Genomic DNA, 18,446 nt, shown 5'->3' with positions numbered 1-18,446 from the left:
TCAATAAATAACATTAAAATGAAACATTTTTATTCTTCGCTATCATATTATAAAGTGACATTACTTTCCATTTTGGCAGCTTATTATGTAACATTTTAAATCTGAAAAATAAACAAGATAATAAATGCATAACTTGCGCTTTAGCGCAATTTACAAAACAAGTCATAGCAAAAGCAAAATAGCTAAGTAATTAGTTAAAAATGCTTTCATTTAAATTTTTTCATGGTGAGAGTTTTTTCCTGTTTAATTGTCTCAATATGCATCAATTTTCTCTATAAAATTAATTTTACACTTTTTTCTCTGGTTTCCCCCCCCCACAACATATTTCTGGCTTTTTGCTGTTACAGAATTGGTAGGGGTAATTTTTATTTAGGATTTTAGAGATTGCAACTTGGAAAGTTTGGAAGGATTTGAATCAAGATTTTATAGACCCACGAATCTAAAAGATTCCTGAAAAATGTCTTCATGGTATTAACACATAATGGATGTATTTTTTGATGTTTTATGATAAAAGTTTATGATGAACTTTTACTTTTTGTAGATTTTTCGGAAGAACAATGAAAACATAATATTTGAATGTTTCACTCCTGATACTAGAAGTCTCTTTCTTAACATATTTATCTTCCCTTTGTTTTCTCTACTTTTCGCTAGACACATGCACGGAAAATATCAAAAATGCTTCTGATCTTATTACATGGGCAGTCATTTATAGAAAGGATTTTTTCTATTAATAAAGAAATCGAAAGCTGTCATAAAACAATTATCACATATAATATGATCATAAAAGATTCATCATATTTGTCTCAATGCATCATGTAGCTAAGGTGGGGCAGGGGGGGACATTTGTCCCCTAGCGCAGCATTTATGGGGTGCCAAATTGATATTACAAAATTTTAGAATGAAATTTTTTTCATTCTTGGCATACAGAAAGGAGGGGTGCAAAATCTTCAGTTGCCCCCGGACACTGAAAACCCTAGCTATGGCTCTGTACATCATATACAAGGCTGGTGCTAAGCATTTTCTCAAATGATGCAATCTCTGTGGATCCTAAATTCTGCTGCCTAGTGCCTTCCTAAATTCTAAAGTTTTGCCATTTCTAGATTTTGCTGCTCAGTGTGTCACTAAATTCTAAAAATTCTGCTACAACGGCTCTGTAACGGGCCCTTACCATATATCATTTCATATTTATTCTAAATGTTTATATTACTAAAGAAAACAAATTAGCATCTTTTCGTATACACTCTGAAATGCATTTAGTTTTTCAAAATAACAGAAATCTTTAATTGAATCCAAAAATTCTAAAATGAAGAGGAAACAAATTAAAAAAAGAAATCGAATACATAAAGAGAAAGAAAATTATTTTTCAAAGATATGTATAGTTATTATTATGTAAATTAACTAGTTATTTGTAATTTCAGTCTTTACTGTAACTTCCCTTTTCGCAACCAGAATGCGAAGTCAGTTATATAGTTTCTAAACTAAGGTTTTTGGATTGTCAAGTAGAGTGTGTTTTTGGTCTTTGGCTTGAATGCTGCATTAGTGCCTGTCAGCTCTGACAATTTGCAATCATTAGTTTTTTGTTATCGCTGCTGATATTTGAATTTGTTATGCGATAAATGTGTTACGAGTTACAAGTTTGTTGTTACGTGTTACCAAGCCAGCTTAGATTAAAATTAAGTTGTGTAGTCTTTGACTACTAGTCCACATGTTTAGTTTTAATTTGACTATTCATGTGTAATTGGATTACCATAAACTGTAGTTGATTTTGCTAGCATAAGAACATGACTTTATGTTCCAAGGTCTTTTTAAATAAGAGGTTTATTTAAACCTTTATCTCACTTTCAAACGTAGCAATAATTTGCTTATTCTGTCAGAGGTTTTGGACTATTTAACTTTTATCAGATCAAGTAAAACCTGATAGGTATGTAGTCGAGAGGTTGACAAGTTATTAGGAAATAAAACATGCAGAAACAACTAGTGAGAATATTGGTTTGCTTATTGAAACAAATTTCTGATTTTTTTTAAAAAAAAAGATGCTTAAGGGAAAGGAAATTGATATAAATTAGCCAGAATGTCTGGAAAGGCTTCAAATTGAAAAGAGGTATAAATATTTTGTTGAGCATTGTTGCTACAAAATGTAAATGTTTTGTAGCTTTTAATCTGTGATTAATCTCATATTGTTTAAGAATCAATGTCATAAATTATATGTATTTTAAACTGTGACATGCTAATAGATTGCGATTTAATGCTTTTTTAACAAATATTTTTAAAAGATAAGTTTACTAGTGGCATGTAAATCTATATTGACTAAGGGTGTATATCTAACTAGCTAATTTAAATATTTATAACTAACTGCTTACCCTTAAAAATTATCTCTGCATATTAAAGCAATCATTCCCTTTCATTAATTCTTACCGTGGTCACAAGACAAAACACAAAAATCTAAAAATTAATGTAAAACTTCCTCATATCTAGTGAGACTTAAAATAATACAAAACAACTTATCACCTCTGGTGCTTTAGTGGCTTATTGGAATCTTAAAGCATATTAACTGGGTTACAACCACTGGAACTCTACACAAAGCTATGACGCCAAATGCGTCAGACAGAGCCCAACTAACTGTCAAAACTTACCAACTGTGCCTACATCAGGCCTTTCAGGTTTGTTCTGATCAGCAGGTTTCTCCCTTGGCAAGCAGCAGTGGTGACTAACAGCCAGTCTTTTGTTATGAATCATGCGGATTATGATTTTACTTCTCATTTTAACCTATGCCATTTGCCATAAAATCTACTTGATATATACTAAGCCTCTAAACTGAGAACATACGTGACAAAATAAGACATAAAAGAAAAATTCAACATAAAGCTAACTGTTAGTAAAACGTAAATAAAATGTCACTAATCTTCTTTCAAATATGTCCAACTATTATAATGGGTAAAATATTTAATGCTACATGATAAATTTCATAAAGTTGATTTTATTCTCAAATTTGTTTTATAATTATGTTTATTAAATGATGTTTAATAGTAATGCATTCTACTTGTGGCTCTATTTTATTCTTTGGTATCACAAAAATAAAATTCAGGCATAGCTAATATCTTTAATTGAATTTATTCAGTTCCCATTTGTTGATGGGTCCTTAATTTTTTTCATTAATGGTCTTTAAAAGTACTTTATTCCCATATGCAAAAATGTGTATGAACTCTGGTTTATCTGTTTTTCTCTCACATTTTGAAAAATGTTAAAATTTAGGACCTGCCTTCTATGTAACAGTATGCAGTAGAGTATTAAAGTTACAGGATCCTGGCGTAAAGAAACGTATGTGTTAATGAACACAAATGAGATTTTATTTGAAGGTGACAATGCAATATGAAAACTATGATAAGGAAATTAAGTTTTCAGATGCCCCCAATTACCTAACTAAATAATGATTTGGATTTGCTTAGGGTCGACAACATCTCCGGTAACTTTCATGATCCGTAATTGGATAAGATGTTTTACTTTCATATGTTTAAGCCCTATGAATTGCATACTTTAATGACTGAAATGATCCTCCCCCCAGAATCTTAAATCATATTAAATGTCAGCATTTGATACTTGAATTGATGACAAATAAGATGATTGTTTTATATAATTTTAGACTGGGAATTTCTTCCATTCATTTAGCTTTTTTATCATGAAAGGCAATTTTTATTTTCTTCCATTCATTTAGCTCTTATGTTGTGAAAGGCAATTTTTATATGTTCAGCTATCTAGAATATTCACATATCTGGCATTCAATATTTTCCAAACTTTCTAGAAAGTTAAGCTTTTATTGTAGTACTGATTTGGAAATGAATAGTTTGTTCTGCATGCAGTACATTTAAATTCAGATTTTTGTATGGTAATCTTAGAAGAATTCTATAATTTACAAAATTAAAAGCATTTTTACTGGAACTTTTCATAAATTGTATATTTATGTATTATTGTTTTCAATTTTATTGCATCATGTATTTAACTGACAATTCTCATTCTAAGTAAATAATTTTTATCAAGAATTATATAATTTTTACCTCAAGAGAATCTGCTTAACAAAAGCCATGAAGTCGTAAAAGCAATGAAAAAAGTTTCATGGGTCTAGAAAATGATTTTAAGAATCATATTAAACTTTCAAAATATGTTTAAAAAGTACAGAATTTGTTCATAATTTTAAACTGAATCAAAAAGGCTTGTTGAGATCCAAATTGCACACCAGTTGCTTTTTCTTATAAAATATTTAATGTTTTTCTCTAACGTAATAACATTTTAAAATGATACTTTATTACAGCAATTTTTTTAAATTGTTCTTTTTCAGTCATTTTTGAAATTTTATTAAGCATTACCTATCTTTTAATTACTGTGTATTTGTTTTGCACACTGCCAGGTACAATTATATGAAGATTTTGCAAAAAGTAGAGCTAGGCAATCTGTTGAAGATGTTATCACTGAAGGTGAAGCTTCAAATTCTCCTGCTGGAACTTCTCATATATTCCAAGTAAAATTTTTATATTTTTTAATCATTTATTTCATATTACTTTAATTTCTTATTATTTACTATTATATGCATATTCTACCTCAAGTTATACAGTTGTGAGAACCATTTGTATAGTTAATACCTTTAGTTTAAAGACAATTTTGCTGTATTGTTGGAAAATATTCTCTGAAAATTAAAAATATGAAAATAGCTTATGTGCTCAGACATTATAGCAGCAGTTTCTTAATTAATTTACTAAAAATTTTGTGATGTATAAAAATACAGTAGTAGCCATTTATGATAAAAATGTTGCATTTCCTTTTGTGAATAACAATTGCATGAAAAGCTTTAAAGAAATGCTTATAGGTGTATATTTCTTAATTTTTACTAAATTCAGCATTTGTTTTTGAATGGCAATTTAAAAAACTATAGGGTTTAGTCTTGTGGGTGATTTTTCATCCCTGTGATTTCTGAACACTTGTTACATATAAAAGTTATTTGATCTTTAATAACCATTTATTTCCTACTTATTTAAAATTTTATTTTTAATCAAAATGGTTGTTCTGTTTTCACACTGAATTTAATTAAAACTAGAACAATACTTTAAATTAGTAGTTTAAAGTTATTTGTAATTTCTTTTAGGATATAAAAATTATGTGAATTAAGCTGTGAAATTCATTTTGATGTTAGGTAGCTAATCTGTGTAGGTGAACTTCTCGGTGTTTAGAGAATGTAGAATTATTAATTAATATGAGCAATCCGTGAGGAAATATATTCAGTATGAATAAAAAAGATAATTTAAGTATGTTTATGGCCTAGTATTTCTTAATTCAACTTTTATAAATTTTAAGGCAGTGAATGATAAAATAGACATGCATAATATACTTTTTTTTTTTTTTTTTTACTTTGTAGTCTTGCCCCCCACTAAAAAAATTTCTGTAAATTTCCAGATTTCATATTTCTTACAAATATTGTTTTGCAATGTAATTATATATTCATTCATTCATATATATATATATATACATATTTTCTTTTTCTTTTTCTTTTTTTTTTTTTTAAATCAGGCTCTACAGTACTTACGGAAAGTATGCAATCATCCTAAACTTGTATTGTCACCAGCTCATCCAGAATATGAAACCATTACTAAACAATTGAAACAATATAATTCAAGTTTACAGGATATTAACCATGCTGCTAAACTTTGTGCTTTAAGGTAAATGGCAGTCAAATGCTAATAGTTTTATAAGATTTCTGTGTCTGCAGCTTGAATAGCAGTTTTCTAACAAATTTAATTAATCTGCCTTCCCCTGTTGTCAGTTTTGTCATATTGAAAAAGATCCCATATAAAAGTGGCTAAAATAAAGTCTAGATACCCACCCTAAAGGCAAAGGTTCAGAATCAAAATTTGGATGTCTCTTAGGAATGTCCAGAATTGTGTCAATCATTTAAAATCAGTTTTTTTCATGATACTTTATGCTGGATCAAATTTTATAATCTCAAAATTCAGAAAATAACTGATTATCGTTTTAAGTTAATGGATATTAATTGTCGTAAATTTAGATTGACAAAATGCTGTTGTTCTTATGAAAATTTTAAGTGATGTTTGTTTATATTTTACGCTTGGATACCAACATAATGCAGTCTGTAGTGATTTAATGCATTTATGAATGAAGATGTATATATGAAGTATTCAGAAAAGTTCCCAATAAGCTTTATTGCCTTATTTATGTACCTCTGATTCCATAGATTACTAATTACAAAATTTCTTTAAATATGGTAAAGGACTTTACAGAAGTGTCAGCAGTGAGGAAGGAGACATTTGTTAATATAAAATCTAATTTTTCTTCTTAATAGCTTCTTTTGGAACAGAAATTCCCAGTCAGTATAATATTCACAATGCTTTAAGTCAAAAGCAAAATGTTCACTAGCTTTATGTATAATTGCTTATAGAATAGTGACTAACAGTTTTATGGGGCTAGTGATAAAATTAATAAAAGAATGCCCCCCCCCCAAAAAAGTACAGGACCACTTATCTCTTAAAGCAAACAGCTTATGTTTCATACTTTTACTTAGATTGTTTAAATAATATCTTAAGTCAGTAAATTCATTCTTGAATATTTTTGTAAATTTTGGATATAAAGAATTTCTTACATTTAAATTATTTAAACATAATGAAGTTTTTATTACTGCTGTATGGAAGGTTATATAAAAAGATGTTTTTAATTAACATAAATATTACAGTTAAGTTTTAGACCTGCTTTCATAAAATTCTTTATTTTATTTTGAAAAACTCTTTAAGTAGGACACATTTAGGTTCAGTATTTATGAAAATAACCTTGATGCCCTATTTTTTCAAAATATCATAGTATCCAAAATTTCTTTACACACATAAAAGTAATGATACTTCATGAAGTAATGAATTCCCGCCTCTTTTTATGATTGAATTATGTTGTTCTTATCTTCTGATTAAGGTTTTTATGCCTTTAGTTAATGTGCATGCAATAGCTGTAAAATTATCAACAATTTAAAAGTTGTTTAAGCCTATTTTTTTTTAATCACAGCAGCCATATTTGTTTGCATTTGAAACTTAGCAGAATAGTGAATTAAATCAGTTTCTGCACCTTCTGTTCTTTTTGCCGAGTGGGACCAAAAGTAAACTTTCAGTTTTGTGCACTAAAAAGTCTGCCTTCTTGCCTGCTGGCCATTTGTTTTTGCATAGAAACTCTAATTTTAATTCTGAATTTTTATGTTTTAACTGTATTTGGTGTTTTATCTTTTTCTACATTTTAAAATTTTTAATGAAGATATTTTGAGGTTTTATGTATTTTTGCCTTGTCGTGGTGTGAGAACTGAATTAATTGAATAAGAAATGTATCCAATGAAATTCGAGGAAATAAATTTAGATGAAATGCATATAATTTAATATTCTGTACAAGGAAGTCATGTGTTATCCACATCAGATTGTTTTTATTGAACAAAACACAGACCAAATTATCCAGTCTAAATTGGTCAGTCTGTTTCTTGTCTAACCGTTTAGCAATCCTTTTGTATAATGTCAAACTTTCACATTCAGGATTTTATATCAGTGTTTATCAAAACAAAACTTTTTTAAATAGTACCAAAGTTCCTTTTAGAAAAATTTTGCAAGTGGAGGCTTTCAGTTATTTAAAACAGAGCAGATAATCCAAAATTAGCTTAGGAAATGTTTGAATATTTCATGATGAAAATTTTCCTGTGCACACAATTTAATGTCATTAAAATTATTGTTCAAAAGTCAGGTCAAGGGTCTAGTAGGAAAATAATTACATTTCTTTCTAAATCAGTTTTTAAGCCCATCACAATAAGATTTTGACTGGTTTCGTATTCTGCTGCTGAAACTGGAATTCTTATATCTCAATAAAAACTGTATATCGATGGTTTAATGACAAACACCTAATATACTGTATAGTTGATGTTTCATTGTCCTTGCAGCCAAAAAGCCTTACCTGAATTCATGTGAGATCTAGTGTCTGCAGTATCATAGTGAATCCAGAATTCTGTAGATTTTGGGCCTACCTTATTTCATGCTAGACCTGGTATTCACAATGTAGGTCTGTATTATCTTCACTAGCCAATATAAAATTTTTAGTTGCACTTTTTTGCCCTCAGCTAGACTTGTGTCTGCAGTGTGGTCCTGTGTTATCTTAATAATGAGCGAATCCAAGTTTTAGTTACTCTTTTTGCAACTTGAATAGCAGTTTTCTAGCACTAGATTTTTTTTTAACATTGATACTAAAATGTTTCATCATGAGGGGCCAGGAATGTGATATATATCTATTTCATAGAGGCTTTTTCTGCCCAGAGATAGTAAGATGAAGTTTTGTAACTCTACATGACTTTTTAGAGATGCATTTGGATATGAATTTCCTTTTATATGGATGCTAATTTGCATCTGCATTGAGCCAAACAGATTAATGAAATTCTTCAGATGAAAGACCTTAAACATCTCAGACAACTTATGGGCATCTTTGAAAGAGCTACTGCTTGTTGAAATCTTCTAGGGATTTGTGCCTTGACTATCTTAAAGGAGAAATGGAATTTATGTTCCTTAAGCTCTAATTGTCTACTTCATTTGCATGAAATCGCATTGTAATATGGGTTTACCAGTTAGAAAAATTATACATTAGGAAAACTTGCATTTGTTTCCTGGAAATTTGCTTTTTCTAATTTCTTTGTTACATGTTTTATTAAATTTTATGTATTTCATTTAATTTTGTGTTACATGCATTCGTGTTGAATATTTCAGTTTTTATTTATTTGTCATGATGCTGTGTTCTATCTGAAATACATTTAGTTTTATTCAGCAGTTTGTAAAAAATAATTTTAGAAGCCAGTTTATATAAAAAACTGATTACATTCTGAGTGCAATGAACAAATTAAAGTGAATGGGTTTGTATTTGATTTGCTTCTTTTAATTAAAGAACGGCATAAAAATTTTTGTTTGTAACTTGACTCATAATTAAGCTTGTTAGCTTCTGGTGTATTTATTAAGCTATACAAATATGATTTGTAAGCATTCTAATGAAAATATTTTTTTCGCAAACATATATCTATCTGTTCCTTTATAGAAAAAGAGTCTTTTTGGTCAGTTTGTGGCTTTTGAGGTAAAGATATATTAATTCTGACAAATTTTTTTTAATGAGTAGAATTCAAAGAATATTTCTTCAAGGGTTAATATTTTCCCATCTACATGAAATGATATGCAGGTCATTCTTACCAGAGTTGAATGAACATGGAATGTAAGGCTGTGTTCAGACGGGGGCATAAAGTGCATAAGTGGTTAAAGCTGAGCTGCGTTGCCAATGCAACCAGTCTGTGTTACATCACATAATCTGGTTTAAGGCTCGTGGCACAAGATTCGAAGTTTTCAACTTTACGCCGAGTTTGGAATAAGCGTCAACCAATCAGAGCAAAGCTGAAACAAAGCGGCTTTCTTTAGATGATTTCGCTGTTTCATCGAAGGCAACATTTTTTTTAATATGGAGCACATCGTATCCGAACGAAATAATGAATTGATCTCACAAGAAATCTATGATGATGACATGCATTTTTTAATGAGTTTTCACAATAAATTGGAAAATATGGATGGAACTCTTAAAACAAAAGTTAAGCTCAGGATCATGCATGCTGTGTATGATCCTGTAGATGATTGATCCCATCCATTATTTTTCATTTTATTGTGAAAATTCTTTAAAAAATGAATGCTTGCAAAAATTTTATTTTTTCTGTGTAAATTATTATTACTCTTTTTTTGTTTATTATTTTTGTATAAATTATTACTATTATTTTCTTCCTGTTTAATTATTTTTGTATTTAAGAATAAATTTATTGAAAAAGCTGGAAATATTGTATTGCTATTTGCTTCAAATGCTGATTTTCTTTCCAAACAAACTTCATGAATTAATTTTACTAAAGCATCAAATCAATATCAAGAATCTGCTTTTTTTTTTTTTTTTTTTTTTTTTTTTTTTTTTTTTTTTTTTTTTACAGTAAAAATATTACTTTTAAAAAAAGAAAAATTATTTTCAATTATTTAAGAATAGTCACAATAGTCAATTCAATGGTGTAAGCTTTGTATAAGTAATAAAATATTAATCTTTTGAGAAAATGCTCTCATGAATTCCAAGAAGGAAAAAATGTAGTGAAATATCCTTAAAACAACAGTCAACAGTCTAGACAGTTTTGTCTCCTGTTGATGTTCTGTGTTTTAATTACGTTCTCCATGAAAGGAATTTACTTTTAATGAAACTGAATAGCACACATAATTCATAACATGGACTACACTGACTACCTATAAGTATTTGGACACCTGTGATAGAAAAGAAAAGCTAACTTTATTCAAAATCAATAGTTGGTAGACAAGCTAATTACAGCGTGGACCTGCCGGGGCATACTAAGTTTTTGTATGACAGCTAGTGGTATTTTCTTCCACTTGGCTTGAAGAAGACATAGAAGTTCCTTCACCGATTTTGCACGGGTAGTGCATCTCTGAATTCGGCGATGCAACTCGTTCCAGAGGTTCTCGATAGGGTTCAGGTCTGGACTCTGGGCTGGCCAGTCCATTCGATGAACTCCATTGGCACCATACCAAGCTTTGGTTAACGTCGAAACATGACAACTGGCATTGTCGTCCTGAAAGTAACAGGGGTCCAACCCATAAAACTGCCACAAGGTAGGAAGCACATTGTCATCCAAAATAGTGCAGTAGGCATCGGAGTTGAGCTTACCATGAATGGGGACCAAGGGTCCCAGCCCATACCAAAAGAAACACCCCCAGACCATAATTCCACCTTTGCCGTACTTGACTCTTCGCACAATGAATTCTGGCAGGAGACGTTCTCCGGGTAGATGCCAGACTCAGACCCTGCCATCCGAATGGTAAAGGGTGAACCTTGATTCGTCACTCCAAAGAACCCGTTTCCACTGATCTACAGTCCAATTTCAATGTGCTTTGCACCACATTAACCAAGCAGCGTGGTTGGACTTTGTGATCAAACAGGGTCCGTAGCGCTCTTTATAAGTGCTTATATTTGAAAATAAAATACAAAGGCCCTTATAGGTGCTTACTTTTTCTTTAAAGCCCTTATTTTTTTGTTTTTAGTGCTTATTTTTTGCTTTTAGTGCTTTTTTTTTTTAATGAACGCGTAATTTTTCCCCGTATCAAATCCGAAACTAAATAAACAACTTTTATTCGTATATTTAATGTCAGATAGTGAATCATACTCCCGGAATTAGCTTTTCCCCCTTTCTCTGCATTAACATAAGCTTTCGTGTGCACGGAGAGTATAGACAGGTGCCCATCGTTCTGTTGGTCAAAGAATTGCGAAAGCAGTAGAAATTCAGTACATTCAGCATTCTTTTCCTCCCACCCAAATACTACACACGTTTGAATTTCTATCAAGATCTTAATAATTTGCATTCTCGTTCCGCTTGGTCAGTTCATATTCGTGTTTATTATGATTGTTATGCTTATATTATGAGCATATGTATGAATGTTTATAATAACATAGTTGCAGTAACTGCTAAAGTATAGTAAACTTCCAAAAATGGTTGTGTTTTAACACAGATTAGCTTTCTAAAGAATAATATTCGGAATGGCTTAAATAAAGGGAAAGTAATCGAATAGTCGAAATAATTTAATTTTTTTGGCCAATACATTATACAGTACGAAGGTTGGGAGGTTCTCCCCTTTCTCCGCAAAATCTCGAATATTGAAACTGTTACAGTTCATTGCAAAACAAGCAATGGACTTTTTTTTTTTTTTTGTCACTTTCCAATCTTGATTGAATAGGACTAAAAGTTCTGCGGTCTACCAACCCAAGCAAAGAATGATTCTAATCTGGAAATTTAACGCAGTCTGTTGAAAATTAGAGTGAAAAACACCCCAGATTGGTAAGTCTCTTTCTTTTCCTTTATTTAGTTCTTTATTCTCCCAATACCGGCAGCTGTTGAATCCGATTGCTTAATATCATATAGGGAAGAATTACAGCGCATGTATTGTGCAATAATGTTTGTGATATTTTGCAGAGATAATTAATTTTGATATTCGGTCCGAGATTTGTTTATGAACACTTAAAAGAGTTTTACTGTGCTTGCTAAGCAGAATATTTTTCTGTTCCGTTGGTTTGTTTTTATATGATGCACATATCAAAATGTCAAAAGCATTTATTTAGCAGAAAAATCTAAAGAACGGCTACAGTCTATCCCCCCCCCATCCGCTCCTCTTTTTCAAGTTACGCTCCACTGTCCGAATATTCGCTAATTTTCAAGTATGCAGGTAGTTAAGCTTTTACTGTTAAAGGATGATTGCATGAAGCAAATTTATGTTTTCTGGTTTGAGAAATGTTCCTCTTTTTTACTTAAATTACTTTGCTTGCAATATCTGTTAAGGGAAAACTGATGTACGATGAAAATTTAGAAAATGTTCAGAATTTAGATTTAAATTAGTTAAATATCAATATGAGTGGAAAAATAAATTGTATTTATTATTAAGTTCCAAGTGAATAGAATAAATATGCCTTATTATTATTTATTTCCTCTATTTTGAACTGAAATTTCATCATTAAATCTTGTAATATAGTTTAGTTCTGCATAGTTTTTTTTTTCTCTCATTGTAAAGTAGTTCTCTAAATTGAACTGTTATTTAAAATTTAAAAAAAAAAAAAAGTAATTATTTTCCATGGTTGAGGTAATGCTTATTCTCTCTTAATAAATACTGCATTTCTCATATTTTAAATTACAAGTCTAATTTTTAAGGTTGTGCAGTTGTGTGTAATGTAATTAGACACGTGCTTATTTTTTTTTCTTAAAATGTGCTTGAAAAGTGCTTATAGGTGCTTATTTTTTAAACTAAAATAGGGCTATGAACCTTGTCAAAGGCTTATAGGCAGCAACACGACCATGAAAACCAAGCAGATGTGCTTCCTTATGGATGATATTCATTGAAAAAATACTCCTGGATGCCTGTTGAAACTCCTCGCGGATGAGGGCCATCGGTTGGGTGCAGTTCTTCCGAATTTCTCTGGACGGCACTCGTTGGTCTGCCGACTCGGGGCACATTCCGACAATCACCGCACATCTTAATCACATAGGCCAATGTCGATTTTGGGTACTTCAGATCGCTAGATATGTCCCTTAAGGATCGGCCACATTTGTGATATGCAGTAGTTATACCTTTCTCGAAATCAGAGAGCTCCGAACTGCGAGGCATCTTGCATGCGACTAAAGCCGATGATGTTTCCTACACGATATATACCGGCGGAGTCTGTGATGTACCTTAGGACCGCAGATATCGTCATTTGCATAGGTATCCAAATACTTATTGGTAGTCAGTGTATAATTTAATGAATAGTATTTGTTTTTATTATCCACTCTTTATTACTATCATTTGAATGGAATTTTGATCATTGAATTCATGCTATTTCTCTGGTAGAAATTCCTGGATAAAGTATGAATGTTTATAATTTTGTTGTATTTGAAGACTTGGGTACCTAAAATTTGTCATTGTGAAATTACTTGTGAGATATTGTTCGTAAATAGAAATGACAGCATATGTAGAAATCAAACTCTTTTTGGTGCTTTAATATGCATGTCTGCCAGTGAGTGAAGAATTATCATAATCTGTCAGCAAACGAAAAATCATTAAAAGTAATTACTTCTGATAACAGATGTGGATGAAACTTACATCTATGACATCTTACAGCAGAGCAGACTGTACAGACAGAGTTATGTATATATATAAATTTGAATTACTCATATGATGTAAACTACCAGTTTGCAGAATTATCCACAAAAATTCCTGAAAGTTAGTGTTTACTGTGTACTGTAGTCTCTCGTGTAACCCCCCCCCCATTTTTATCAGAAAAAGCATATGAAATTCAGGGGTGCAGCTTATACATGCAAATGATTAGAAATAGATGCATACAAACAGCTGGCAACACAGCAAAATGTATTTAATGATTGAGCATAAAATACATTGTTGGGTGAACGTTTCATAGTATTGTGGTTGCTGGTCATGGTGACCAGTTGTGGGATACTAGTATTAGTGATAATTAATACTGGTAGTGCAGCCAACTACTGTAGTGATCGACAGTGACAGTGAATAAGGAGTGCTAAGCACAGAAACATGTTCCATATGAAATTCAGGGGTGCGGCTTATACATGCAAATGATTAGAAATAGATGCATACAAACAACTGGCAACACAGCAAAATGTATTTAATGATTGAGCATAAAATACATTGTTGGGTGAACGTTTCATAGTATTGTGGTTGCTGGTCATGGTGACCAGTTGTGGGATACTAGTATTAGTGATAATTAATACTGGTAGTGCAGCCAACTACTGTAGTGATCGACAGTGACAGTGAATAAGGAGTGCTAAGCACAGAAACATGTTCCTTTTGATTGAAAATTTTAAAAAAATTTATGTTAAGTACTGTTTCCGCTTAACTGCTTTCATACCTGCAAAATGGGAAATTATTATATACAGGCTATCACTTATCCTCAAGATTTTTTTGTTTTTAATTAGGCATATTTAGAATATTGTATTTCTCCTAAGAGAAATTATATATATAAATTTAAGAAGGTTATGTATATATATAAATATGCATGTGCATGTTTATAGTATAGAGAGTACTACAGTACAATGCAGAAATATTTCATACTGCTTTGCACAGAAATATGTGCCAACCAAGTATTGGTCTTTTCAAAAAAATATCTCTAAACCATTTCATTCTTTTTTTACCTTCTTCCGTTGCCTCTTGGCTTATAAGAAGGGCAGAAAAAAGAGCATTCTGTTGAACAAGTAAAACTTTGTGGTAAGCTGAAAAAGCCACACAAAATAAAGAAAACAAGCAGAGTGAGTGTGGGAAATCAATCGAGCTGGAAAACATCGCACGAAAGATGTAGACCCATCCACGCATGTGCAAATTTAGCTTCTCTCATTGGCCACAGCTTATACCCCCATCTCTCAGGTGTGAACGGAACTCCCATATTTTATGCCCTTATGACTATGCCTCTATGCTCTTTATGCCGCCGTCTGAACGCAGCTTAATGAACGAACGAGCTTCAGTGTTGCATCCTAAGATCAGGAGGTTGTACAGTGTCTACACAAGCTATTTTAAAGTGCCTGTATGATATTGGCTAAGAACTAGATGACCAGCAATAGGTGTTCCATTGAACTCAAGGCTGCCCTGATTAATATTCAGTGAGTAATAGAAACTAAAATGCAGAACTCTCTTCTTCAGTGAATGAGTGATGAATCTTGCCTCTGTGTCAATAGCAGTGATGGTTGACGATTGGACTGAAATCACATAACAAACTCTTATATCTACACAATTTCATGAAATAGCATCACACCAAGTTTAATTGGTCGGGCAGCATAACGTGTGCTAGATGCATACCAGTAATCTTTCTTAATATACTGATGGTTGAATGTTATACTGTTTTGGTGAGAAAGCTAGTGGTAGAGCTATTCTTGCAAGGTGTCCCAGAAACTGTTTTCTATCGTCAAGGCTGCGCGTTGCTCATGCTCTCAGTAGCCTGTGAAAACTTGATGTTCTACTGCATTTTAGGACTTGTATCCCTTCACATACATCTGGGACATTGCTGGTCATCTGTTACAAGGGTGGCCAACTTCTATATGTATTTATTTTAAAGTGTCATGATTTACCTACTAAAATTATCACATTTAACATGTTCATCTTGTTTTGTGTATCAATAAATGGCATTGAGAGAGGGGGTATTAAACCAATATGATATTTTATTAATTGAAAAGCAGCTGCAGAAAAAGTGCAGATTAAATTTTATTTTTAAATGTTATCATTAATGAGAAAGCCATGTCTGCATGCTTCTTGTCAAGCATTCATAATTTGGTGTATATCCAAACAAAGATAATGAATCTTCAGTATGGGAATCAGTAAAACTATTTTCAGACCTGAAAGCTGTCCATAACTGCATTTTCTAGGAATCTTTGCTTTTGGAATGGCTGATTGTTTGACTTGCGTGAAAACTAATTCTTTGAGAAAAACCTATGCATGACACAGTGGCAATCAAAACATTTTTGCCCCAATTCAACATGTCTGACGTACATTGTTGAGAGATCAGTGCCAATGAGGCTATTTCGTTTAGGAATCCTGTATTGGAGCAAAGCTCCTTTATTGGAAAAGTTCCTTCCGATGCCATGCATTGATAAATGTGGAAACCCTGTAGGTAGGGAACAATATTTAGGCTTCTTGAACTTTAAATATGAAAACATTAATTCACATAAGTGTGTAGATGCAAAACAAGCGTAGAGGTATTCTCTGTATTTGAGGGTATCGAGATACTTTTCTCGAGTGATGAATTTCGAAAGACCTTCCTGAAGTTCTCTGGCTTATAAGGTTGGATCAGTTTATAGAGTTATAATTCCATTTTCTAATACTTTTATTTCAATAATGTGTCAGAAATTTTTATGGCAGTATATTTTAAATTTAAATCCTTCTTAAAAGGAAAAGACAGCTATCTGTGAATAGCTTTTTCAAAATTATGAAATCTGTTGAAAGTCTTCAGGCATTTTTTTAATTTCAGCAGTGCATTTTTCAATGTTTTAATTACAATTACAGTTCCAATATTGCTGTAGGTGATCATATAGATTTGGAAAGTGGCACAAATTGTTATATTAAATATCTACTTTTTTTTTTTTTTTTTTCCTCATATTCTTGGTGAGAAAGTAGTCTTAATTATTCCACCCCAAAGCATATGGCTTACTTTTAGTGATGCTGCAGCCACTGCACGTGATTTCAACATTGGCTTTTTATAAGCTCTAAACTGAACCTTGAGATCCCCAATTTTATTTTATCTTGAACATTGTTTTGTGAATAATCTATTTGATATTTGTTTGTAAAGTTAAAAATGTACTACTTCAGATTACTGTTTTTAGTAATGCCTTGGGAGACAATACGTAGAAACAAGATGCCACTCTTATTAGCTGGTGTCATAGCCATATTGTCAGTATTAACTATAATGCTAAAGAAGCCATTTGTTTCTGCCATCTGCGACTGTTTGAGGTGTGACGAATTTTTGTTTGTGTGTTGAAATCAACTCCTGCTAGCTGTGATCAGCCAGTCAATCGTGACTGACTTGTTTTCTTCTATTTATTTTGTTAGTGCTGATACAGAGTGACCATGATTAGAGTGAATGCTTACAGTTTTTTGCTCACATTGCACAATTGAAGCTGTGTTGTTATATAATATTTTTTAGTGCGGTGTTAAGATTAGAGAACCCAAAAGTTCATTTTCATCATATTAAACACTTTTATTAAAAAAGGGGGGAATTCTAGTTATACTGCTGGAAAAATTTTCTATTGCATATAAAAAAGTGCTATTTATGATGAAGTAGTTTGAAAAGTTTTAAGCATGAAAATTTTAGCCTTAATAATAATCCTCTCTGGATGACCATCCTCTGTAAACTAGAACTTATTAAAAGAAGCTATCACTATAAATCCAAATACTTCATAGAATAAGCATTCTAAATAGTACAATATATGATAAAGAAGACTGTGTATGCAAACTGCTTGCGATCTTTAGTTGTCCTATACTTTAACAGAGCAGAATATACTTGCTGAAATTTGGCATGTGATCTTTTATTAGGAAAAAAAAAAAAAAAAAATGAAGGTGCTCCTTTTTTAAAACAACTTATTACTGAAGAAGTGGATACTATACAACAATATTATAAGAAAAATATGAGGTGTGCCTAAAGAACCTTCTTTAGTAACATCAAGAGGAGAAGCTGCATTCCCAAAAAAAAAAAAAAAAAAGTAATGCTTTGTGTATGACGAGACTACAACAAATTGTATACTGTGAATTTTTGCCACCAAATTAGACAATAAATGCCAAAGAATGCTGTTCCCAAATAGCAATTTTAAAAGCAGAATTTGAAGCAAAGCACCCAGAACTAACCAATCTTTGATGTGTTTTCACCTATCATGCTCAGCCTCACATTTCGATGAATGTCAAACAGAAACTTATTGAGTATAGTTGAGATGTTTTGTGTCACCCTCCAAAGTTACTAGATCTTGCCCTTTTGGATTTTTATCTTTTTATGTCTCTTCAAAATTCTCTGAATGGCATTGAGTTCATTTCTTTGGAGAATGTCAAACAACACATCAATAGCTTTTTTACAAATAAACCTAATTATTTTTATAAAGGAATTATCAGGCTGTCTGAGAGATGGCAAAAAGTTTTAGAACAAAATGATGCTTATGTGATTAAATGAAATTTTCTTATGTGTTTGTACTGTTTCATATGCATTTATCTTCAAAAAAGAAAGAACTTTTTTGATGATCTAATACATAACTGCATAAATATCAATCAAAGTATTATTGTATTAATCTTCAGTAATCACATGTGCAAATAATATTCATCTCTTAAGAATGAATC

The 18,446-nt window shown here is 31.4% G+C and overlaps 1 protein-coding gene across 2 annotated transcripts in view; it reads left to right on the top strand.

The window, feature by feature from the left end:
- Hel89B (histone acetyltransferase 1) overlaps positions 1-18,446 on the top strand; it is a 224,698-nt gene that overhangs the window by 180,403 nt on the left and 25,849 nt on the right. For both annotated transcript variants that reach the window (XM_085810877.1, XM_085810878.1), the window contains exons 34-35: positions 4,403-4,513; positions 5,557-5,705. In XM_085810877.1, coding sequence (XP_085667003.1) covers positions 4,403-4,513; positions 5,557-5,705 — 260 coding nt within the window. The remainder of the gene's footprint in view (positions 1-4,402; positions 4,514-5,556; positions 5,706-18,446) is intronic.

Source organism: Stegodyphus dumicola, chromosome 2 (genome assembly GCF_044657685.1).
Source record: "Stegodyphus dumicola isolate Sdum_Otavi_A_Nest chromosome 2, ASM4465768v1".
Taxonomy (NCBI): domain Eukaryota; kingdom Metazoa; phylum Arthropoda; class Arachnida; order Araneae; family Eresidae; genus Stegodyphus; species Stegodyphus dumicola.
The sequence above is the reverse complement of the archived record's forward strand: the minus strand, read 5'-3'. Positions and strand labels throughout refer to the sequence as shown.